The 25,073-nt window shown below is 44.9% G+C and overlaps 4 protein-coding genes across 37 annotated transcripts in view; all 4 read left to right on the forward strand.

The window, feature by feature from the left end:
* Positions 1 to 25,073, forward strand: part of LOC115568600 (protocadherin gamma-C5-like) — a 281,207-nt gene that overhangs the window by 196,483 nt on the left and 59,651 nt on the right. For 2 of the 34 annotated variants that reach the window (XM_030396059.1, XM_030396093.1), the window contains exon 1: positions 170 to 2,765. The exons of 25 other annotated variants lie outside the window; for them this stretch is intronic. In XM_030396059.1, the coding sequence (XP_030251919.1) occupies positions 351 to 2,765 (2,415 nt within the window). In that variant the 5' untranslated portion in view covers positions 170 to 350. Of the gene's footprint in view, positions 1 to 169; positions 2,766 to 9,867; positions 12,474 to 19,410; positions 22,009 to 22,033; positions 25,038 to 25,073 lie in introns of those variants that run through there. 7 more of the 34 variants (XM_030396085.1, XM_030396100.1, XM_030396072.1 and 4 more) reach the window with 6 other exon arrangements.
* On the forward strand, positions 3,201 to 9,085 carry LOC115568620 (protocadherin beta-16-like). The gene is made up of 2 exons (XM_030396119.1): positions 3,201 to 5,903; positions 9,041 to 9,085. Exons 1-2 carry the CDS (start codon positions 3,489 to 3,491, stop codon positions 9,068 to 9,070), a joined length of 2,445 nt encoding a protein of 814 aa, XP_030251979.1. The 5' UTR covers positions 3,201 to 3,488; the 3' UTR covers positions 9,071 to 9,085.
* On the forward strand, positions 13,323 to 16,390 carry LOC115568625 (protocadherin beta-16-like). Its single transcript, XM_030396124.1, has one exon. It carries the CDS (start codon positions 13,576 to 13,578, stop codon positions 15,985 to 15,987), a length of 2,412 nt encoding a protein of 803 aa, XP_030251984.1. The 5' UTR covers positions 13,323 to 13,575; the 3' UTR covers positions 15,988 to 16,390.
* LOC115568623 (protocadherin beta-16-like) lies at positions 16,493 to 19,271 on the forward strand. Its single transcript, XM_030396122.1, has one exon. The coding sequence runs from the start codon at positions 16,598 to 16,600 to the stop codon at positions 19,016 to 19,018; it is 2,421 nt and encodes an 806-aa protein (XP_030251982.1). The 5' UTR covers positions 16,493 to 16,597; the 3' UTR covers positions 19,019 to 19,271.

Genomic DNA, 25,073 nt, shown 5'->3' on the forward strand with positions numbered 1-25,073 from the left:
GTGCCAGATTGTGTGTGCATTTATCTCAGCTTGATAACTAGTGGGACTTTGCACTCACCTGTTTCCCTCTGTTTTATTTGATGCAATTTGTATTTTCAACTCAAAGCGTCGCTGTTGGCAAGCGTGTTGCGATGTATCTAGATGTTCATTTTTCCTCTGTGTGTCCTGCCCCTTCGTGTCGGTACGTTTGACACAATCAGAGAAAGACGGAGCGCACGGTACGCACTCATAAGTCTCCCTGCGACAAATGGAATAACTGGATTCATTATTTTGCCTCCCTTAGTTGGATTTCGGACGATATTTGTGTTATTTACCGTCGCGTTCACTGCACTGGCAATGTTTTTGTGTCAATGGTGAATCAAACGACTGCGGACAGAACAATGAGACGGCAAGTACTGTTGTTTCTCTCGGCCCTGTGTCTGAGCTGCGCGCTCGGGCAGGTCAGCTATTCAGTTCCCGAAGAAATGACTAAAGGATCTGTAGTTGGTAACATAGCGCATGATTTAGGTTTGGATCTTAAAAGGCTGAAATCGGGTAAAGCTCGTGTCTATACAGGAGCCAGTGTAGAATACATCGGGCTGAATAAAGACAGAGGAGTCCTCCTCATCCAGGAGAGGATAGACAGAGAGGCGCTGTGTGGAGAGACGACGCCTTGTGCTTTGCATTTCCAATTAATTCTGGAGAATCCGATGGAATTGTTTCGTGTAACAGTGGAGATTACCGACATAAACGACAATACCCCCAGTTTTACTAACGTAGAGAAACGCTTTGAAATTAGCGAGTCCGCTGTGATTGGATCGAAATTCATATTGGCAAATGCTATTGATTCTGACATCGGGATGAATGGATTACAGCGATACTCTCTTTCTCCAACTGATAATTTTGTGCTAAAACTAGAAAATCAGGGAGACGGAAATAAAAAGGTAGAAATGGTTCTTCAGAAGCCTTTAGATCGAGAAAAGCAGGATCGCATCTCACTGATGTTAACTGCTGTAGATGGAGGAGAGCCGCAGATGTCAGGGACAATGCAGATATTTGTTAATGTATTAGATGTAAATGACAACGCACCTACATTCGCTAAACCGCTGTACAGAGCAAAAATACTGGAAAACTCTCCAAAAGGCACAAGTGTAACGACTGTGAGTGCATCTGATAAAGACATCGGCTCAAACAAAGACGTGTCTTATCATATTTCTACTAGCAAACGTCTTATATCTGAGTTGTTTAAGATTGATTCAAAGAGTGGTGAAATTATTCTAGTCGGTGAAATAGATTATGAGAAAGCGAAATCTTATCAAATGGCCATTGAAGCTGTAGATAGTGGAGGACTGTCTGATTCAACTAAAGTGACCGTCGACGTCATCGACATAAATGACAATAATCCTCAAATAAACATTGTGTCTAAATCCGACTCCATATTAGAGGACTCACCTCCAAACACTGTTATAGCGATGTTAAGTGTGAATGACCCAGATTCAGAGAACAATGGAGAGGTAGAGTGTAATATAGACCCTAACATTCCCTTTAAAATACAAACCACGTTAAATGGATTTTATACTTTAGTCACAGAGGTCGCTTTAGACAGAGAGATCGCGTCACAATATAATATCAGTGTGACCTGCTCTGATGAAGGAGTGCCCTCCCTCTCCAGCAGCGTCACTCTCACCTTACAGATCTCTGACGTGAACGATAACGCGCCTGTCTTTGAGAGGAGCTCATATGAGGCCTACATTGTAGAAAACAACACACCAGGCCTCTCTATATTCACAGTGAGAGCCAGAGACGCTGACTGGAACCAGAACGCTCGCGTTTCTTACATCCTGGAGGACTCCTCTGTTAACGGAGTGCCAGTCTCCTCATATGTGTCCGTCAGTGCTGATAGTGGAGTCATCCATGCAGTGCGCTCTTTTGACTACGAGCAGATCAAAGATTTCCACTTCCGCGTCAAAGCGCAGGATGGAGGCTCTCCTCCACTCAGCAGTAATGTGAGTGTGAAAATAATGATCCAGGACCAGAACGACAACCCTCCTCAGGTTCTGTACCCGGTCCAGACTGGTGGCTCTCTGGTGGCTGAAATGGTGCTTCGTTCAGCAGATGTGGGCTATCTGGTGACTAAAGTGGTGGCTGTTGATGTGGACTCTGGACAGAATGCCTGGCTCTCCTATAAACTGCAGAAAGCCACAGACAGGGCGCTGTTTGAAGTGGGCTTACAGAATGGAGAAATCCGAACTATCCGCCAGGTGACTGATAAAGATGCTGTGAAACAGAGACTGACTGTTATAGTGGAGGACAACGGGCAGCCCTCTCGTTCAGCTACAGTCATTGTTAACGTGGCGGTGGCGGACAGCTTCCCGGAAGTGCTGTCGGAGTTCACTGACTTTCCTCACGACAAGGAGTACAATGACAACCTGACTTTTTACTTAGTGCTGGCTTTGGCTGTAGTGTCCTTCCTGTTCATCACGTGTTTAGTGGTTATTATATCAGTGAAAATCTACAGATGGAGACAGTCTCGCGTCCTGTATCACTCCAGTCTCCCTGTGATTCCATATTATCCTCCACGTTACTCAGACACTTTGGGGACAGGGACTCTCCCACACGTGTACAACTACGAGGTGTGCAGGACGACTGACTCCAGAAGGAGTGACTGTAAGTTCGGCGGAGCTGGTAGTCAGAACGTGTTGATAATGGACCCCAGTTCTACAGGGACGATGCAGCGGATGCAGAGCGAGAAGAGCATCCTGGACGAACCAGACTCTCCTCTAGAGGTTGGAAAATACTAACATTTAATACTTTTTAATCTTATACAAATCAGAGCTTTAGTACTGGTGAATTAATTTGATGAGATTATTTATTTCAGCAGCAGTCCCAAACAGACCATATGTAAATGGCTGAGAGGTTTAGGTAATGTTACAACAGTCCCATTCAGCACCATGGTCAGCGACACTTGACCGCTGCCAACTCCAGTTGAATGTGATGTGTTTTCATTATTCATCTCGGTTTTATAGCTTCTATACAATTCACTTTTTAAAAAGAAAAACCTGCCTCTGCTGCTACATCATTTGAGTATGTTACTAAGACCCATTGACACATTATTTTTTAAATGCACATTTTCTGAAATATCAGTGAGACATTTTAGTGGCCAGATTGTGTGTGTATTTATCTCAGCCTGATAACTAGTGTGACTTTGCAGTGAAGTCGTTCTCTCTGTTTTATTTGATGTAATTTGTATTTTCAACTCAAAGCGTCGCTGTTGGCAAGCGTGTTGCGATGTATCTAGATGTTATTTTTTTCCTCTGTGTGTCCTGCCCCTTCGTGTCGGTACGTTTGACACAATCAGAGAAAGACGGAGCACACGGTCCGCGCTCATAAGTCTCCCTGCGACGAATGGAATAACTGGATTCATTATTTTGCTTCCTTCAGTTGGATTTCGGACGATATTTTTTGTAATCTACCGTCACATTGGCTGCATTGGGAATGTTTCTGTATTAATGGTGAATCAAACGACAGCGGACAGAACAATGAGACGGCAAGTACTGTTGTTTCTCTCGGCCCTGTGTCTGAGCTGCGCGCTCGGGCAGGTCAGCTATTCAGTTCCCGAAGAAATGACTAAAGGATCTGTAGTTGGTAACATAGCGCATGATTTAGGTTTGGATCTTAAAAGGCTGAAATCGGGTAAAGCTCGTGTCTATACAGGAGCCAGTGTAGAATACATCGGGCTGAATAAAGACAGAGGAGTCCTCCTCATCCAGGAGAGGATAGACAGAGAGGCGCTGTGTGGAGAGACGACGCCTTGTGCTTTGCATTTCCAGTTAATTCTGGAGAATCCGATGGAATTGTTTCGTGTAACAGTGGAGATTACAGACATTAACGACAATACCCCCAGTTTTACTAACGCAGAGAAACGCTTTGAAATTAGCGAGTCCGCTGTGATTGGATCGAAATTCATATTAGACAAAGCTATTGATTCTGATATTGGAATGAATGGATTACAGCGATACTCGCTTTCCCCAGCTGACAATTTCGTCTTAAAATCTGGAAACCAGGCAGACAGAAGCAAGAAGGTAGAAATGGTTCTGCAGAAGCCTTTAGATCGAGAAAAGCAGGATCACATCTCACTGTTGTTAACTGCTGTAGATGGAGGAGAGCCGCAGATGTCAGGGACAATGCAGATATTTGTTAACGTATTAGATGCTAATGACAACGCACCTACATTCTCTAAACCTCTATACAGAGCAAAAATACTGGAAAATTCTCCAAAAGGCACAAGTGTAACGACTGTGAGTGCATCTGATAAAGACATCGGCTCAAACAGAGAAGTGTCGTATCTGATATCTACCACTGAACGTCTTTTGTCTAATTTGTTTAAGATAGATTCAAAGACTGGTGAAATTATGCTGGTCGGTGAAATAGATTATGAGAAGGCGAAAATATATGAAATGGATATTGAAGCTGTAGACAGCGGAGGACTGTCTGATTCCACTAAAGTGATTGTTGATGTTATTGATATAAATGACAATAATCCTCATATTAACATTGTGTCTAAATCAGACTCAATATCAGAGGATTCACCTCCAAACACTGTAATAGCGATGTTAAGTGTGAACGACCCAGATTCAGAGAGTAATGGAGAAGTTGAGTGTAATATAGACCCTAACATTCCCTTTAAAATACAAACCACGTTAAATGGATTTTATACTCTAGTCACAGAGGTCGCTTTAGACAGAGAGATCGCGTCACAATTTAATATCAGTGTGACCTGCTCTGATGAAGGAGTGCCCTCCCTCTCCAGCAGCGTCACCCTCACCTTACAGATCTCTGACGTGAACGACAACGCGCCTGTCTTTGAGAGGAGCTCATATGAGGCCTACATTGTAGAAAACAACACACCAGGCCTCTCTATATTCACAGTGAGAGCCAGAGACGCTGACTGGAACCAGAACGCTCGTGTTTCTTACATCCTGGAGGACTCCTCTGTTAACGGAGTGCCAGTCTCCTCATATGTGTCCGTCAGTGCTGATAGTGGAGTCATCCATGCAGTGCGCTCTTTTGACTACGAGCAGATCAAAGATTTCCACTTCCGCGTCAAAGCGCAGGATGGAGGCTCTCCTCCACTCAGCAGTAACGTGAGTGTGAAAATAATGATCCAGGACCAGAACGACAACCCTCCTCAGGTTCTGTACCCGGTCCAGACTGGAGGCTCTCTGGTGGCTGAAATGGTGCCTCGTTCAGCAGATGTGGGCTATCTGGTGACTAAAGTGGTGGCTGTTGATGTGGACTCTGGACAGAATGCCTGGCTCTCCTATAAACTGCAGAAAGCCACAGACAGGGCGCTGTTTGAAGTGGGCTTACAGAATGGAGAAATCCGAACTATCCGCCAGGTGACTGATAAAGATGCTGTGAAACAGAGACTGATTGTTATAGTGGAGGACAACGGGCAGCCCTCTCGTTCAGCTACAGTCATTGTTAACGTGGCGGTGGCGGACAGCTTCCCGGAAGTGCTGTCGGAGTTCACTGACTTTCCTCTCGACAAGGAGTACAATGACAACCTGACTTTTTACTTAGTGCTGGCTTTGGCTGTAGTGTCCTTCCTGTTCATCACGTGTTTAGTGGTTATTATATCAGTGAAAATCTACAGATGGAGACAGTCTCGCGTCCTGTATCACTCCAGTCTCCCTGTGATTCCATATTATCCTCCACGTTACTCAGACACTTTGGGGACAGGGACTCTCCCACACGTGTACAACTACGAGGTGTGCAGGACGACTGACTCCAGAAGGAGTGACTGTAAGTTCGGCGGAGCTGGTAGTCAGAACGTGTTGATAATGGACCCCAGTTCTACAGGGACGATGCAGCGGATGCAGAGTGAGAAGAGCATCCTGGATGAACCAGACTCTCCTCTAGAGGTTGGAAAATACTAACATTTAATACTTTTTAATCTTATACAAATCAGAGCTTTAGTACTGGTTAATTCATTTGATAAGATAATTTATTTCAGCAGCAGTCCCAAACAGACCATATGTATATGTCTGAGAGGTTTAGGTAATGTTACAACAGTCCCATTCAGCACCATGGTCAGCGACACTTGACCGCTGCCAACTCCAGTTGAATGTGATGTGTTTTCATTATTCATCTCGATTTTATAGCTTCTATACAATTCACTAGTTAAAAAGAAAAACCTGCCTCTGCTGCTACATCATTTGGGTATGTTACTAAGACCCTGTGACACATTATGTTTTAAATGCACATTTTCTGAAACATCAGTGAGACATTTTAGTGGCCAGATTGTGTGTGCATTTATCTCAGCCTGATTACCAGTGTGACTTTGCAGTGAAGTCGTTCTCTCTGTTTTATTTGATGTAATTTGTGTTTTCAACTCAAAGCGTCGCTGTTGGCAAGCGTGTTGCGATGTATCTAGATGTTATTTTTTTCCTCTGTGTGTCCTGCCCCTTCGTGTCGGTACGTTTGACACAATCAGAGAAAGACGGAGCACACGATCCGCGCTCATAAGTCTCCCAGCGACGAATGGAATAACTGGATTCATTATTTTGCTTCCTTCAGTTGGATTTCGGACGATATTTTTTGTAATCTACCGTCACATTGGCTGCATTGGGAATGTTTCTGTATTAATGGTGAATCAAACGACTGCGGACAGAACAATGAGACGGCAAGTACTGTTGTTTCTCTCGGCCCTGTGTCTGAGCTGCGCGCTCGGGCAGGTCAGCTATTCAGTTCCCGAAGAAATGACCAAAGGATCTGTAGTTGGTAACATAGCGCATGATTTAGGTTTGGATCTTAAAAGGCTGAAATCGGGTAAAGCTCGTGTCTATACAGGAGCCAGTGTAGAATACATCGGGCTGAATAAAGACAGAGGAGTCCTCCTCATCCAGGAGAGGATAGACAGAGAGGCGCTGTGTGGAGAGACGACGCCTTGTGCTTTGCATTTCCAGTTAATTCTGGAGAATCCGATGGAATTGTTTCGTGTAACAGTGGAGATTACCGACATTAACGACAATACCCCCAGTTTTACTAACGCAGAGAAACGCTTTGAAATTAGCGAGTCCGCTGTGATTGGATCGAAATTCGTGTTAGAGAAGGCTTTTGATTCCGACATCGGGATGAATGGATTACAACAGTACTCGCTTTCTCCAACTGATAATTTTGTATTAAAACTAGAAAATCAGGCAGACGGCACAAAAAAGGTCGAAATGGTTCTGCAGAAGCCTTTAGATCGAGAAAAGCAGGAACACATCTCACTGTTGTTAACTGCTGTAGATGGAGGAGAGCCGCAGATGTCAGGGACAATGCAGATATTTGTCAGTGTCTTAGATGTAAATGATAACGCACCTACATTCGCTAAACCGCTATACAGAGCAAAAATACTGGAAAACTCTCCAAAAGGCACAAGTGTAACGACTGTGAGTGCATCTGATAAAGACATCGGCTCAAACAGAGAAGTGTCGTATCTGATATCTTCCAGCAAACGTCTTATATCTGAACTATTTAAGATTGATTCAAAGAGTGGTGAAATTATTCTGGTCGGTGAAATAGATTATGAGAAGGCAAAAAATTATCAAATCGATATTGAAGTTGTAGATAGTGGAGGACTGTCTGATTCAACTAAAGTGATAGTTGACGTCATTGATATAAATGACAATAATCCTGATATTAACATCATATCTAAATCTGATTCCATATCAGAGGACTCACCTCCAAACACTGTTATAGCGTTGTTAAGTGTGAATGACCCAGATTCAGAGAACAATGGAGAGGTAGAGTGTAATATAGACCCTAACATTCCCTTTAAGATACAAACCACGTTAAATGGATTTTATACTTTAGTCACAGAGGTCGATTTAGACAGAGAGATCGCGTCACAATTAATATCAGTGTGACCTGCTCTGATGAAGGAGTGCCCTCCCTCTCCAGCAGCGTCACTCTCACCTTACAGATCTCTGACGTGAACGACAACGCGCCTGTCTTTGAGAGGAGCTCATATGAGGCCTACATTGTAGAAAACAACACACCAGGCCTCTCTATATTCACAGTGAGAGCCAGAGACGCTGACTGGAACCAGAATGCTCGTGTTTCTTACATCCTGGAGGACTCCTCTGTTAACGGAGTGCCAGTCTCCTCATATGTGTCCGTCAGTGCTGATAGTGGAGTCATCCATGCAGTGCGCTCTTTTGACTACGAGCAGATCAAAGATTTCCACTTCCGCGTCAAAGCGCAGGATGGAGGCTCCCCTCCACTCAGCAGTAACGTGAGTGTGAAAATAATCATCCAGGACCAGAACGACAACCCTCCTCAGGTTCTGTACCCGGTCCAGACTGGCGGCTCTCTGGTAGCTGAAATGGTGCCTCGTTCAGCAGATGTGGGCTATCTGGTGACTAAAGTGGTGGCTGTTGATGTGGACTCTGGACAGAATGCCTGGCTCTCCTATAAACTGCAGAAAGCCACAGACAGGGCGCTGTTTGAAGTGGGCTTACAGAATGGAGAAATCCGAACTATCCGCCAGGTGACTGATAAAGATGCTGTGAAACAGAGACTGACTGTTATAGTGGAGGACAACGGGCAGCCCTCTCGTTCAGCTACAGTCATTGTTAACGTGGCGGTGGCGGACAGCTTCCCGGAAGTGCTGTCGGAGTTCACGGATTTTCCTCATGACAAGGAGTACAATGACAACCTGACTTTTTACTTAGTGCTGGCTTTGGCTGTAGTGTCCTTCCTGTTCATCACGTGTTTAGTGGTTATTATATCAGTGAAAATCTACAGATGGAGACAGTCTCGCGTCCTGTATCACTCCAGTCTCCCTGTGATTCCATATTATCCTCCACGTTACTCAGACACTTTGGGGACAGGGACTCTCCCACACGTGTACAACTACGAGGTGTGCAGGACGACTGACTCCAGAAGGAGTGACTGTAAGTTCGGCGGAGCTGGTAGTCAGAACGTGTTGATAATGGACCCCAGTTCTACAGGGACGATGCAGCGGATGCAGAGCGAGAAGAGCATCCTGGATGAACCAGACTCTCCTCTAGAGGTCGGTCCTAATGTGGTAATATCACTGTAACCTGTTTGCATGTTCTCTGTAATGAAATAGTCTCAATCAGGCTCCACTCGCTTGCCATCAGCCCCATGGTCAGAGGCGCTGTTGTTGCCTTGGACTTTGTTTCTGTGTTTTGCTTGAACCTTAATACAGTTGCCGATTGAGAGTGTGTTTGAAAAACTACGTGTGTGTTTAAGTCAGCAGGAGGTGTTTCTTGCCCCATATATCATTTGTTTGCTATCAGCACCCTGGACAGAGGCGCTGTTGTCGCATTGGGCTCTTGAATAGTTGACACTGGCGAGTGTGTTTGAAAGATTGTGTGTGTGTTTATGTTTGCAAGGGAGTGTGGATCTGGTCAATATTTTTCGGAAATGAGTACTCGGATTAAGAATGACTATCTCTCAATCTCTGTCTGTCAGCCCCTTTGTCTGTCATAACATGCCAATTTCAAAGTTACACGTAAATGATTCGAATTATTTAAACTTATTCGTGTTGGTAATTATGGTTCGAATTTCAGTCTTCGTCCATTTAACAAAATGTGTTCACTATTGTTAATTTCCACTGTGTTAAAATGGGACATATGATGACCCTCTGAAACCACAGTGAGAAGCAAGCTGCTCACTATTCTCATGTGCGCGCATCTTATCAACCATTTAACTGGCCTTTTCGTCTGGGTCACATATCAACTGTGTTCTCTCCTGTACAGTATGTTTATTTTTCTCCCTGTGTTTTCTGTAGTTCGATGCTTTGTACTCTTAGGGCCGCTGTTGGCCAGTCTGTTGATGTCTCTCGGTGCATTTGAAGAGAAACCTCCCCCATCCTGATGATATCAGAGAGAGAAAGAAAGGCACGGGGCTGCGACGGCGGCGTGCTCTTAAACGACGGCAGCGCACAAGCTCGTGTTTTATGCCGATTTGGACGATCATGGAGTGATACATTTCTGCGGTTTTTCATGAATTTTAATGGACCGTACGTATCCGGATACAGTGGAACATAATTCGTCTCATTGAATTTCGCGAGGAAAAAAATGTCGGACAGAACAATGAGACGGCAAGTACTGTTGTTTTCCCTGGTGCTTCAGCTCACTTCGGTGCTCGGACAGGTCAGCTACTCCATCCCCGAGGAGATGCCGAGTGGATCTTTAGTCGGTAATATAGCTCAGGATTTGGGTTTGGATATAAAGCGACTGAAATCAGGTAAAGCTCGCGTTTATACGGGAGACAGTGCGGGATACATCGAGCTGCATAAAGAACGAGGAGTCCTCCTCATCAAGGACAAGATCGACAGAGAGGCGATTTGCAGACAGACTACGCCTTGTGCGTTACATTTTCAGATCATTTTGGAGAACCCCATGGAGTTCTACAGTGTCACAGTCGAGATCACCGACGTAAATGACAATCCTCCCACGTTTGAAAAAAATGAAGTCAGTTTTAAAATCAGCGAGTCTGCTGTAATTGGATCCAAATTTGTCTTAGACAGAGCGATAGATCTTGACGTCGGAAAAGATGGTCTGCAAAAATACGATCTTAGACCTACAGATAATTTTGTACTGAAACGAGACAGTCAGGGTGACGGAACAGGGAAGGTTGAGATGGTTTTACAAAAGCCTCTCGACAGAGAAAAGGAAGATTTGATATCATTAGTTTTGACAGCGTTTGATGGAGGAAACCCGCAGATGTCCGGAACAATTCGGATTTTAATCACGGTGTTAGATGCCAATGATAATGCGCCTGTTTTTACACAGTCCACCTACACGGCCACTGTGTTTGAAAATGCCCCAGAAGGCACTGTTGTCACCAGCGTTACTGCGTCAGATGCAGATTATGGAATGAATGGCAGAATAAAATATTCAATTACAAACAGTTTAGATCAAGCACATGCACTGTTTCAGATAAACGAAGACAGTGGTGAAATAACATTAATTGGAAACATTGATTATGAAAAAGCAAGAATTTACGATATTAATATACGTGCAAGTGACGATGGTGGACTTACAGATTCATGTAAAGTCAGAGTTGAGGTGGTGGACGTGAACGACAACAAGCCCACAATCAATATCATGTCGAAATCAAACATGATATCTGAACACTCCAAACTGAACACTGTTGTAGCAATGATGAACGTTCAAGACCCAGACTCAAATGAAAACGGTAAAGTTCACTGTTTTATAAACGATAACACCCCTTTGACTATAAAGTCGACATCAAATAATTTCTATAGTTTAGTAACAGACAGTGAGTTAGACAGAGAGGTCGCGTCCCAATATAATGTAACAGTGACCTGCTCTGATGAAGGAGTGCCCTCCCTCTCCAGCAGCGTCACTCTCACCTTACAGATCTCTGACGTGAACGACAACGCGCCTGTCTTTGAGAGGAGCTCATATGAGGCCTACATTGTAGAAAACAACACACCAGGCCTCTCTATATTCACAGTGAGAGCCAGAGACGCTGACTGGAACCAGAATGCTCGTGTTTCTTACATCCTGGAGGACTCCTCTGTTAACGGAGTGCCAGTCTCCTCATATGTGTCCGTCAGTGCTGATAGTGGAGTCATCCATGCAGTGCGCTCTTTTGACTACGAGCAGATCAAAGATTTCCACTTCCGCGTCAAAGCGCAGGATGGAGGCTCTCCTCCACTTAGCAGTAACGTGAGTGTGAAAATAATGATCCAGGACCAGAACGACAACCCTCCTCAGGTTCTGTACCCGGTCCAGACTGGAGGCTCTCTGGTGGCTGAAATGGTGCCTCGTTCAGCAGATGTGGGCTATCTGGTGACTAAAGTGGTGGCTGTTGATGTGGACTCTGGACAGAATGCCTGGCTCTCCTATAAACTGCAGAAAGCCACAGACAGGGCGCTGTTTGAAGTGGGCTTACAGAATGGAGAAATCCGAACTATCCGCCAGGTGACTGATAAAGATGCTGTGAAACAGAGACTGACTGTTATAGTGGAGGACAACGGGCAGCCCTCTCGTTCAGCTACAGTCATTGTTAACGTGGCGGTGGCGGACAGCTTCCCGGAAGTGCTGTCGGAGTTCACTGACTTTCCTCACGACAAGGAGTACAATGACAACCTGACTTTTTACTTAGTGCTGGCTTTGGCTGTAGTGTCCTTCCTGTTCATCACGTGTTTAGTGGTTATTATATCGGTGAAAATCTACAGATGGAGACAGTCTCGCGTCCTGTATCACTCCAGTCTCCCTGTTATTCCATATTATCCTCCACGTTACTCAGACACTTTGGGGACAGGGACTCTCCCACACGTGTACAACTACGAGGTGTGCAGGACGACTGACTCCAGAAGGAGTGACTGTAAGTTCGGCGGAGCTGGTAGTCAGAACGTGTTGATAATGGACCCCAGTTCTACAGGGACGATGCAGCGGATGCAGAGCGAGAAGAGCATCCTGGATGAACCAGACTCTCCTCTAGAGGTCGGTCCTAATGTGGTAATTTCAGTGTAATCTGTTTGCATGTTCTCTGTGATGATAGATTATTTACCAGGCTCCATATATCATTCGTTTGCTATCAGCACCATGGACAGAGGCGCTGTTGTTGCCCTGGACTTTGTGTCCATGTTTTGCTTGACCTTTAATACAGTTGACAGTGGCGGGTGTGTGCATGTAAGTCTGCAGAGGTTGTGGGTGTGGCTAGTATTTTTCTGAAATGCTTCCTTGTTGCAGGAATTGTACTTTAGTATCGTTGTTTGTGAGCAATAATGTCTGAATATCTATTTTTCATGCCTCTACTGAAGATGACACATGAGCTCGCTTGCACTGATCACTTCATTTCTTGACATCATTGTCTGCTTGTAAAGTGATTCTTACCTTTTGTGTTTCTTTTTTAATGATACAAAACCTGTCTACCTATTTGGTTAGGTAGCACAGAGTTTGGTTAGGTGGTTGAAAGAAGTTATTTTTTATTTCTTCATATTTTAATTTTCATCCCGATTAGACTCTCAGAATCATTTTATCCATCCACAAAACTATCACATGATACTTTTGCTGTTGTAATATTTTAGTGCGAACAATACATTTGGATAGATCTGTAATTAGACAGTCATATCATAGACTTTAACACAATCCGTTCTGACGGTAGCCAAATGCTAGTGTGCTACTAATATTGCTTCTTCAACAATAATACTAATACTAATAATAATGATAATAATAATAATAATAATAATAATAATAATAATAATAATAATAATAGTGTTTGTTTTTCATCATCAATCACGTTTCTCATCCTCCTTTTCCCAACATATGCTGTTCTGTGTATTGAACAGAAAGGGCCGCTATTGGCCAGAGTGTGGCAGTCTCCGACAGGGCTGGTAACTGTACCTCCCCCTCAGATTGTGACACGGTAGACAATAAAACAGCCTCTAGCCGCCTGTCCTCGTTTAAATGGAAAACTGCTCACGGACAAGGAAAGCTGCGATTTTTTTCGAGAACGTTTCCTTCATGCTCGGTCGGGAATTTTGACTATATTCATATGGATTACAGTTTTCTTTAAACGACACTGGATTACACCGACTAAACAATGAGACGGCAAGTACTGTTGTTCATCCTCGTCCTCCCTCTCGCTGCGGTGCGCGGGCAGGCCAGCTACTCCATTCCTGAGGAAATGGAGAAGGGTTCATTAGTCTGTAATTTAGCTCAGGATTTGGGTTTAGATGTCAAAAGGCTCAAATCGGGTAAAGCTCGTATTCATTCGGGCGACAGCGCAGAATACATCGAGCTGAACAGAGAGAGGGGAGTCCTCCTCATCAAACAGAGAATAGACAGGGAAACGTTGTGTGGAGAAACGACGCCCTGCGCTTTACATTTACAGATGATTTTGGAAAACCCGATGGAACTGTTTAGCATAACAATAGAAATCACAGACATAAACGATAATGCTCCGAGTTTCGCATCGACTGAGAAGCATTTTGAAATCAGCGAGTCTGCAGTTATTGGGTCTAAATTTGTTCTGGAGAAAGCCATCGATGCCGACATTGGTACGAATGATCTCCAAAGCTACTCGCTTAATCCAAAAAATAATTTCGCACTGAAACTGGAGAATCAGGCAGACGGAAGTAAAAAGGTAGAGATGGTGCTGCAGAAGCCTCTCGATCGAGAGCAGCAGGAGAAGATATCACTGTTATTAACTGCTGTAGATGGCGGACAGCCGCGTATGTCAGGTACAATGCAGATAACTGTTAACGTGTTAGATGTCAATGACAACGCACCGATTTTCACTAAACCCTTATACAAGGCAACACTTACCGAGAATTCCCCGAAGGGGACCAGTGTTATAACTGTCCGTGCGTCTGACAAAGATGGAGGTTCTAATGCAGAAATTTTATACTCTATTTCAAACAGCAAGCGTCGATTATCCGACTTATTTCAGATCGACAGACAAACAGGAGAAGTTATCTTGATTGGTGAAATAGATTATGAAAAAACGAAGCTCTTCCAGATTGATATCGAGGCTTCAGATAATGGAGGACTTTCTGACTCCAGTAAGATCCTCGTTGATATTACTGACGTCAATGACAACAGCCCTCAGATGAAAATACTCTCTAAATCAGACAGCATTCTAGAGGACTCTCCTGAGAGTACTGTCATTGCTATGCTTAGCGTTAATGACCCTGACTCTGAGAGGAATGGGGAGGCGAAGTGTAATATTAACAACGACATTCCTTTTAAAATACAAAAAAACATGAACGGATTTTATAGTTTAGTTACGGAGATGGCGTTGGACAGAGAGATCGCGTCACAATATAATATCACAGTGACCTGCTCTGATGAAGGAGTGCCCTCCCTCTCCAGCAGCGTCACTCTCACCTTACAGATCTCTGACGTGAACGACAACGCGCCTGTCTTTGAGAGGAGCTCATATGAGGCCTACATTGTAGAAAACAACACACCAGGCCTCTCTATATTCACAGTGAGAGCCAGAGACGCTGACTGGAACCAGAACGCTCGTGTTTCTTACATCCTGGAGGACTCCTCTGTTAACGGAGTGCCAGTCTCCTCATATGTGTCCGTCAGTGCTGATAGTGGAGTCATCCATGCAGTGCGCTCTTTTGACTACGAGCAGATTAAAGATTTCCACTTCCGCGTCAAAGCGCAGGATGGAGGCTCTCCTCCACTCAGCAGTAATGTGAGTGTGAAAATAATGATCCAGGACCAGAACGACAACCCTCCTCAGGTTCTGTACCCGGTCCAGACTGGCGGCTCTCTGGTGGCTGAAATGGTGCCTCGTTCAGCAGATGTGGGCTATCTGGTGACTAAAGTGGTGGCTGTTGATGTGGACTCTGGACAGAATGCCTGGCTCTCCTATAAACTGCAAAAAGCCACAGACAGGGCGCTGTTTGAAGTGGGCTTACAGAATGGGGAAATCCGAACTATCCGCCAGGTGACTGATAAAGATGCTGTGAAACAGAGACTGACTGTTATAGTGGAGGACAACGGGCAGCCCTCTCGTTCAGCTACAGTCATTGTTAACGTGGCGGTGGCGGACAGCTTCCCGGAAGTGCTGTCGGAGTTCACCGACTTTCCTCAAGACAAGGAGTACAATGACAACCTGACTTTTTACTTAGTGCTGGCTTTGGCTGTAGTGTCCTTCCTGTTCATCACGTGTTTAGTGGTTATTATATCAGTGAAAATCTACAGATGGAGACAGTCTCGCGTCCTGTATCACTCCAGTCTCCCTGTGATTCCATATTATCCTCCACGTTACTCAGACACTTTGGGGACAGGGACTCTCCCACACGTGTACAACTACGAGGTGTGCAGAACGACTGACTCCAGAAGGAGTGACTGTAAGTTCGGCGGAGCTGGTAGTCAGAACGTGTTGATAATGGACCCCAGTTCTACAGGGACGATGCAGCGGATGCAGAGTGAGAAGAGCATCCTGGATGAACCAGACTCTCCTCTAGAGGTTGGTCAAATGGTTAATCTGTTTTAAGCGCTCGCTGGCACTGTGTGACTGATGATCAATTTTAAAGGCGTCAGTTAGGCACCATATCAGCACCTTGGACAGTGACAATGACACCACAGTCCCACATTTGCCCCCCTATGTTTGTCTCTGTCTTTCATAGTCTCTTTTCATGCATTAATTTACTTCCCATTTTATACGAATGGATGACTTTAGGAAGAACATTGTTTAAAATGATTAATCCGGCAGGTTGGGTGGGCTATTTATACGTTTATTATCATGTCCTGACTGTGGTATTTTAATTTACATGACACCATTGCTGTTTTTATGTACTTTCACTATCTGAACTCATCGGGCCGCTGTTGCCCAATATGTTGCAGTTTCGAGTTGCTTTTGTAACTGGGTGTCTCAGTCATCGTCCTCCCACAATGCTGAGGCACAGTCACATACGCAGAATGCACACCTCGGAGATCAGACCGTACTAACCACGGACATTTTCAGCCGGGATTCTATTTTTTTTAATGAGCAGGATCTACATCATGTTTCTCTTGCATTTGTGATTCACACGTCACAGGAATCTTACTCGCGAAACGGAATTTATCTCGGTGGCTGTGGCGCGACAGAGCTATCGGACAGAACAATGAAACGGCAAGTACTGTTGTTGTTCTCCATCGCCTGCCTCGGTTCTGTGACCGGGCAGGTCAGCTACTCGATTCCAGAGGAAATGGCTAAAGGCTCCTTAGTCGGCAACATAGCACAAGATTTAGGTGTAGATGTCAGACGGCTGAAGTCCGGCAAAGCTCGTATATATACGGGAGACAGTGTTCAGTACATCGAGCTGAACAGAGAGAGGGGAGTCCTCATTATTAAAGAAAAAATAGACCGCGAAGCGCTCTGCAGACAGACAACGCCTTGCGCTTTACATTTTCAAATTACGTTAGAGAACCCGCTGGAATTATTCCCGGTGACTGTTGAAATCACAGACATTAACGACAACGCACCGGTGTTTCAGAAGGAGGAGAGGAGGTTTGAAATAAGCGAGTCAGCGGTCGTCGGCTCTAAATTCATGCTGGAGAAGGCGATGGACCCTGATATCGGACAGAATGGTCTGCAGAGATACACTCTGAAGCCGACCGACAATTTTGCGCTTAAACTGCATAGTCAGTCTGATGGAAGCAAAAAGGTAGAAATGATTTTACAAAAGCCGTTAGACAGAGAGAAACAGGAGCACATATCGTTAGTTCTGACAGCGGAGGACGGAGGGGAACCTCAAATGACGGGAACAATGCAGATTTATGTTACTGTGTTGGATGCAAACGACAATGCTCCTGTGTTTAGTAAAGCCGTTTACAAAGCGAGCATTACAGAAAACTCCGCCATAGGAACACTTGTTACTAAGGTCAGCGCTTCTGATGCAGACAAAGGCTCAAACGGAGAGGTGACCTACGTCATCGGGAACAGCATGGACACCGTGGCAAAGCTATTTCACATAAGCAGTGAGGGAGATGTGATACTAGACGGTGCAATAGACTACGAGAGAGAAAAGAATTATCACATCGATATAGAGGCGATTGATCTGGGCGGACTCTCTGATTCTAGTAAGATAATAATTGATGTCATTGACGTGAATGATAATAGTCCTGTCGTAAATATGATATCAACATCAGGCTCAATCCCAGAGAATTCAGCCCACAAAACAGTAATAGCTCTGATGAGTGTAAATGACCCTGATTCTGAAACCAATGGGAAAGTCCAGTGTGTGATGAATGAAAATATACCATTTACAATTACACCTACGTCGAGTAATTTCTATAGCATCGTAACAGACAGTGATCTGGACAGAGAGAGAGCCTCTGAGTATAATATCAGTGTGACCTGCTCTGATGAAGGAGTGCCCTCCCTCTCCAGCAGCGTCACTCTCACCTTGCAGATCTCTGACGTGAACGACAACGCGCCTGTCTTTGAGAGGAGCTCATATGAGGCCTACATTGTAGAAAACAACACACCAGGCCTCTCTATATTCACAGTGAGAGCCAGAGACGCTGACTGGAACCAGAACGCTCGTGTTTCTTACATTCTGGAGGACTCCTCTGTTAACGGAGTGCCAGTCTCCTCATATGTGTCCGTCAGTGCTGATAGTGGAGTCATCCATGCAGTGCGCTCTATTGACTACGAGCAGATCAAAGATTTCCACTTCCGCGTTAAAGCGCAGGATGGAGGCTCTCCTCCACTCAGCAGTAACGTGAGTGTGAAAGTAATGATCCAGGACCAGAACGACAACCCTCCTCAGGTTCTGTACCCGGTCCAGACCGGTGGGTCTCTGGTGGCTGAAATGGTACCTCGTTCAGCAGATGTGGGCTATCTGGTGACTAAAGTGGTGGCTGTTGATGTGGACTCTGGACAGAATGCCTGGCTCTCCTATAAACTGCAGAAAGCCACAGACAGGGCGCTGTTTGAAGTCGGCTTACAGAATGGAGAAGTCCGAACTATCCGCCAGGTGACTGATAAAGATGCTGTGAAACAGAGACTGACTGTTATAGTGGAGGACAACGGGCAGCCCTCTCGTTCAGCTACAGTCATTGTTAACGTGGCGGTGGCGGACAGCTTCCCGGAAGTGCTGTCGGAGTTCACTGACTTTCCTCACGACAAGGAGTACAATGACAACCTGACTTTTTACTTAGTGCTGGCTTTGGCTGTAGTGTCCTTCCTGTTCATCACGTGTTTAGTGGTTATTATATCAGTGAAAATCTACAGATGGAGACAGTCTCGCGTCCTGTATCACTCCAGTCTCCCTGTGATTCCATATTATCCTCCACGTTACTCAGACACTTTGGGGACAGGGACTCTCCCACACGTGTACAACTACGAGGTGTGCAGGACGACTGACTCCAGAAGGAGTGACTGTAAGTTCGGCGGAGCTGGTAGTCAGAACGTGTTGATAATGGACCCCAGTTCTACAGGGACGATGCAGCGGATGCAGAGTGAGAAGAGCATCCTGGACGAACCAGACTCTCCTCTAGAGGTTAGAAAGGTGTTACATTACACACGCCCTCCTTTCTAACTTGTCAGTAACAAACGATTTAATCGACTGCGCCAGCATGTGGTCAATTATTTGGTCTCTTCTTTTCAGCACCTTGGAGAGCAACCAGGAGTATTTATACATTCGTGTCATTCAATGTGTCAGATAAGAAAATGATCACTTCTCATCATTCATTCGATTGTTGTTGATCTTTTGAAATATGTTCCAGCACATGAATATTATGTTATAGATAAGATATACATATATATTTGTAACTTGAACTGGCTTCTGTTCCAATCTACCTACAACCGTTATAAGTTATTTTCTCACCTTTTTCGACTTCTAACACCACATCACTGCAGTTTTCCTCTCTGAACTCCATGGGCCGCTGTTGCCTAGTCTGTTGCAGTTGTATTATATTTACGGCAGCACCGCCTCTTCATGTCGGTGTTTTAGAGAGGGAGGGCAGGCGCGGAGCGCATTGTCTTCGGTAGGAGGACCGATATAGACGACGAGACACCGTTTTAATACTTTTGCGTCAAAATCGAGGACTATTTTTGATTCACATTTTGTTTGAATGACTGCCCATCTTTCTTTCGGATTTTAAGAGGATTTATTGTTTATTCTTGTCGGAATAATTTCAAACAATGAGACGGCAAGTACTGTTGTTTGTGTCGATCCTCTCTCTCAGTTCAGTCTTCGGACAAGTCAGCTACTCCATACCGGAGGAAATGGCGAAAGGCTCTTTAGTTGGTAATATAGCTCAGGATTTAGGATTAGATGTCAAACGACTGAGGTTGGGTAACGCTCGTGTTTATTCTGGTGATAGCAGAGAATACATCGAGCTGCACAGCGAAAGAGGAGTCCTCCTCATCAAGGAGAGAATAGACAGAGAGGCGCTGTGCGGTGAAACGACGCCTTGCGCAGTTCATTTTCAGATTGTGTTAGAGAATCCTATTGAATTTTACAGTGTGACCGTTGAAATCACTGATGTTAACGATAACGCACCAACCTTTGAGAAAAACGAAATCAAGTTTTTAATAAGTGAGTCTGCAGTCGTTGGGGCAAAATTCGATTTGGAAAGAGCAGTGGATTTAGATGTGGGTACTAACACTCTCCAAAGCTACGTACTCAAGCCAAGTGATAATTTTTTACTGAAACTGCACAACCAGGCCGACGGTACAAAGAACGTTGAAATGGTTTTACAAAAACCTCTGGACAGAGAGAAAAATGAGTTCATTTCTTTGGCGTTAACGGCGTTAGACGGAGGAGAGCCGCAGATGTCGGGAACAATGCAGATCCTCATCACAGTGTTAGACGCGAATGATAATGCTCCTGTTTTCACACAGCCGATATATAAAGGCACCGTGGCTGAAAATGCTGCGAAAGGCACAATAGTGACGACTGTCAGTGCCTCAGATGCTGATCATGGTTTAAACGGTAAGATTACGTATTCAATCACAAATACTTTGGATGACGTCAGACATATGTTTGAAGTAAACGAGGAAAATGGCGAGGTTAGGTTGATGGGCCGGTTAGATTATGAAAAGAAAAGATCTTTTCAGATCAATGTACGAGCGAGGGATAATGGGGGACTAACGGATTCTTGTAAGGTGATTGTGGATGTTGTCGATATAAATGACAATGAACCAACGATTAAAATTATGTCTAAATCAACTGTTATATCAGAGAGTGCGAACCCGAACACAGTCGTTACAATTATTAACATTCAAGACCCAGACTCAGGTGAAAATGGTAAAGTTCAGTGTTTCATAAATGAGAATATTCCCTTTGTATTGAAATCAACATCAAATAATTTCTATAGTTTATTGACAGACAGTGATCTGGACAGAGAGAGAGCCTCTGAGTATAATATCAGTGTGACCTGCTCTGATGAAGGAGTGCCCTCCCTCTCCAGCAGCGTCACTCTCACCTTACAGATTTCTGATGTGAACGACAACGCGCCTGTCTTTGAGAGGAGCTCATATGAGGCCTACATTGTAGAAAACAACACACCAGGCCTCTCTATATTCACAGTGAGAGCCAGAGATGCTGACTGGAACCAGAATGCTCGTGTTTCTTACATCCTTGAGGACTCCTCTGTTAACGGAGTGCCAGTCTCCTCATATGTGTCCGTCAGTGCTGATAGTGGAGTCATCCATGCAGTGCGCTCTTTTGACTACGAGCAGATCAAAGATTTCCACTTCCGCGTCAAAGCGCAGGATGGAGGCTCTCCTCCACTTAGCAGTAACGTGAGTGTGAAAATAATGATCCAGGACCAGAACGACAACCCTCCTCAGGTTCTGTACCCGGTCCAGACTGGAGGCTCTCTGGTGGCTGAAATGGTGCCTCGTTCAGCAGATGTGGGCTATCTGGTGACTAAAGTGGTGGCTGTTGATGTGGACTCTGGACAGAATGCCTGGCTCTCCTATAAACTGCAGAAAGCCACAGACAGGGCGCTGTTTGAAGTGGGTTTACAGAATGGAGAAATCCGAACTATCCGCCAGGTGACTGATAAAGATGCTGTGAAACAGAGACTGACTGTTATAGTGGAGGACAACGGGCAGCCCTCTCGTTCAGCTACAGTCATTGTTAACGTGGCGGTGGCGGACAGCTTCCCGGAAGTGCTGTCGGAGTTCACTGACTTTCCTCACGACAAGGAGTACAATGACAACCTGACTTTTTACTTAGTGCTGGCTTTGGCTGTAGTGTCCTTCCTGTTCATCACGTGTTTAGTGGTTATTATATCGGTGAAAATCTACAGATGGAGACAGTCTCGCGTCCTGTATCACTCCAGTCTCCCTGTGATTCCATATTATCCTCCACGTTACTCAGACACTTTGGGGACAGGGACTCTCCCACACGTGTACAACTACGAGGTGTGCAGGACGACTGACTCCAGAAGGAGTGACTGTAAGTTCGGCGGAGCTGGTAGTCAGAACGTGTTGATAATGGACCCCAGTTCTACAGGGACGATGCAGCGGATGCAGAGTGAGAAGAGCATCCTGGACGAACCAGACTCTCCTCTAGAGGTTAGAAAGGTGTTACATTACACACGCCCTCCTTTCTAACTTGTCAGTAACAAACGATTTAATCGACTGCGCCAGCATGTGGTCAATTATTTGGTCTCTTCTTTTCAGCACCTTGGAGAGCAACCAGGAGTATTTATACATTCGTGTCATTCAATGTGTCAGATAAGAAAATGATCACTTCTCATCATTCATTCGATTGTTGTTGATCTTTTGAAATATGTTCCAGCACATGAATATTATGTTATAGATAAGATATACATATATATTTGTAACTTGAATTGGCTTCTGTTCCAATCTACTTCCAACCGTTATAAGTTATTTTCTCACCTTTTTCCACTTCTAACACCACATCACTGCAGTTTTCCTCCCTGAACTCCATGGGCCGCTGTTGCCTAGTCTGTTGCAGTTGTATTATATTTACGGCAGCACCGCCTCTTCATGTCGGTGTTTTAGAGAGGGAGGGCAGGCGCGGAGCGCATTGTCTTCGGTAGAAGGACCGATATAGACGACGAGACACCGTTTTAATCCTTTTGCGTCAAAATCGAGGACTATTTTTGATTCACATTTTGTTTGAATGACTGCCCATCTTTCTTTCGGATTTTAAGAGGATTTATTGTTTCTTCTTGTCGGAATAATTTCAAACAATGAGACGGCAAGTACTGTTGTTTGTGTCGATCCTCTCTCTCAGTTCAGTCTTCGGACAGGTCAGCTACTCCATACCGGAGGAAATGGCGAAAGGCTCTTTAGTTGGTAATATAGCTCAGGATTTAGGATTAGATGTCAAACGACTGAGGTTGGGTAACGCTCGTGTTTATTCTGGTGATAGCAGAGAATACATCGAGCTGAACAGCGAAAGAGGAGTCCTCCTCATCAAGGAGAGAATAGACAGAGAGGCGCTGTGCGGTGAAACGACGCCTTGCGCAGTTCATTTTCAGATTGTGTTAGAGAACCCGATGGAATTTTACAGTGTAACAGTTGAAATCACAGACATCAACGATAACGCACCATCTTTCGAAAAGAGCGACATGAAATTCAGAATTAGTGAGTCTGCAGTCGTTGGGGCAAAATTTGTACTAGAAAGAGCAGTGGATTTAGATGTAGGTACAAATAGTCTCCAAAGCTATGTGCTCAAGCCAAGTGATAATTTTTTACTGAAACTGCACAACCAGGCCGACGGTACAAAGAACGTTGAAATGGTTTTACAAAAACCTCTGGACAGAGAGAAAAATGAGTTCATTTCTTTGGCGTTAACGGCGTTAGACGGAGGAGAGCCGCAGATGTCGGGAACAATGCAGATCCTCATCACAGTGTTAGACGCGAATGATAATGCTCCTGTTTTCACACAGCCGATATATAAAGGCACCGTGGCTGAAAATGCTGCGAAAGGCACAATAGTGACGACTGTCAGTGCCTCAGATGCTGATCATGGTTTAAACGGTAAAATAACTTATGCGATCACAAACACGTTTGATGACGTCAGACAAATGTTCGAAGTAAACGAGGAAAATGGCGAGGTTAGGTTGGTAGGGCGGTTAGATTATGAAAAGAAGAGATCTTTTCAGATCAATGTACGTGCAATGGATAATGGGGGACTAACGGATTCTTGTAAGGTGATTGTGGATGTTGTCGACATAAATGACAATGAACCAACGATTAAAATTATGTCTAAATCAACTGTTATATCAGAGAGCGCGAACCCGAACACAGTCGTTACAATGATCAACATTCAAGACCCAGACTCAGGTGAAAATGGTAAAGTTCAGTGTTTCATAAATGAGAATATTCCCTTTGTATTGAAATCAACATCGAATAATTTCTATAGTTTATTGACAGACAGTGATCTGGACAGAGAGAGAGCCTCTGAGTATAACATTAGTGTGACCTGCTCTGATGAAGGAGTGCCCTCCCTCTCCAGCAGCGTCACTCTCACCTTACAGATCTCTGACGTGAACGACAACGCGCCTGTCTTTGAGAGGAGCGCATATGAGGCCCACATTGTAGAAAACAACACACCAGGCCTCTCTATATTCACAGTGAGAGCCAGCGACGCTGACTGGAACCAGAATGCTCGTGTTTCTTACATCCTGGAGGACTCCTCTGTTAACGGAGTGCCAGTCTCCTCATATGTGTCCGTCAGTGCTGATAGTGGAGTCATCCATGCAGTGCGCTCTTTTGACTACGAGCAGATCAAAGATTTCCACTTCCGCGTCAAAGCGCAGGATGGAGGCTCTCCTCCACTTAGCAGTAACGTGAGTGTGAAAATAATGATCCAGGACCAGAACGACAACCCTCCTCAGGTTCTGTACCCGGTCCAGACTGGAGGCTCTCTGGTGGCTGAAATGGTGCCTCGTTCAGCAGATGTGGGCTATCTGGTGACTAAAGTGGTGGCTGTTGATGTGGACTCTGGACAGAATGCCTGGCTCTCCTATAAACTGCAGAAAGCCACAGACAGGGCGCTGTTTGAAGTGGGTTTACAGAATGGAGAAATCCGAACTATCCGCCAGGTGACTGATAAAGATGCTGTGAAACAGAGACTGACTGTTATAGTGGAGGACAACGGGCAGCCCTCTCGTTCAGCTACAGTCATTGTTAACGTGGCGGTGGCGGACAGCTTCCCGGAAGTGCTGTCGGAGTTCACTGACTTTCCTCACGACAAGGAGTACAATGACAACCTGACTTTTTACTTAGTGCTGGCTTTGGCTGTAGTGTCCTTCCTGTTCATCACGTGTTTAGTGGTTATTATATCAGTGAAAATCTACAGATGGAGACAGTCTCGCGTCCTGTATCACTCCAGTCTCCCTGTGATTCCATATTATCCTCCACGTTACTCAGACACTTTGGGGACAGGGACTCTCCCACACGTGTACAACTACGAGGTGTGCAGGACGACTGACTCCAGAAGGAGTGACTGTAAGTTCGGCGGAGCTGGTAGTCAGAACGTGTTGATAATGGACCCCAGTTCTACAGGGACGATGCAGCGGATGCAGAGTGAAAAGAGCATCCTGGATGAACCAGACTCTCCTCTAGAGGTTAGGATGTGCTAGTTATCTGTTCCTACGTTGAAG

This window comes from Sparus aurata, chromosome 18, assembly GCF_900880675.1.
Source record: "Sparus aurata chromosome 18, fSpaAur1.1, whole genome shotgun sequence".
NCBI lineage: Eukaryota > Metazoa > Chordata > Actinopteri > Spariformes > Sparidae > Sparus > Sparus aurata.

What these genes read in the sequence shown, in the direction of transcription:
- LOC115568620 (XM_030396119.1), top strand. Translation starts at nt 3,489, where the DNA reads ATGGTGAATCAAACGACAGCGGACAGAACAATGAGACGGCAAGTACTG. An exon ending in AACCAGACTCTCCTCTAGAG is followed by an intron (nt 5,904 to 9,040) that starts GTTGGAAAATAC and finishes TCTCCTCTAGAG; the next exon opens with GTCGGTCCTAATGTGGTAAT.
- LOC115568623 (XM_030396122.1), top strand. Translation starts at nt 16,598, where the DNA reads ATGAAACGGCAAGTACTGTTGTTGTTCTCCATCGCCTGCCTCGGTTCT.
- LOC115568625 (XM_030396124.1), top strand. Translation starts at nt 13,576, where the DNA reads ATGAGACGGCAAGTACTGTTGTTCATCCTCGTCCTCCCTCTCGCTGCG.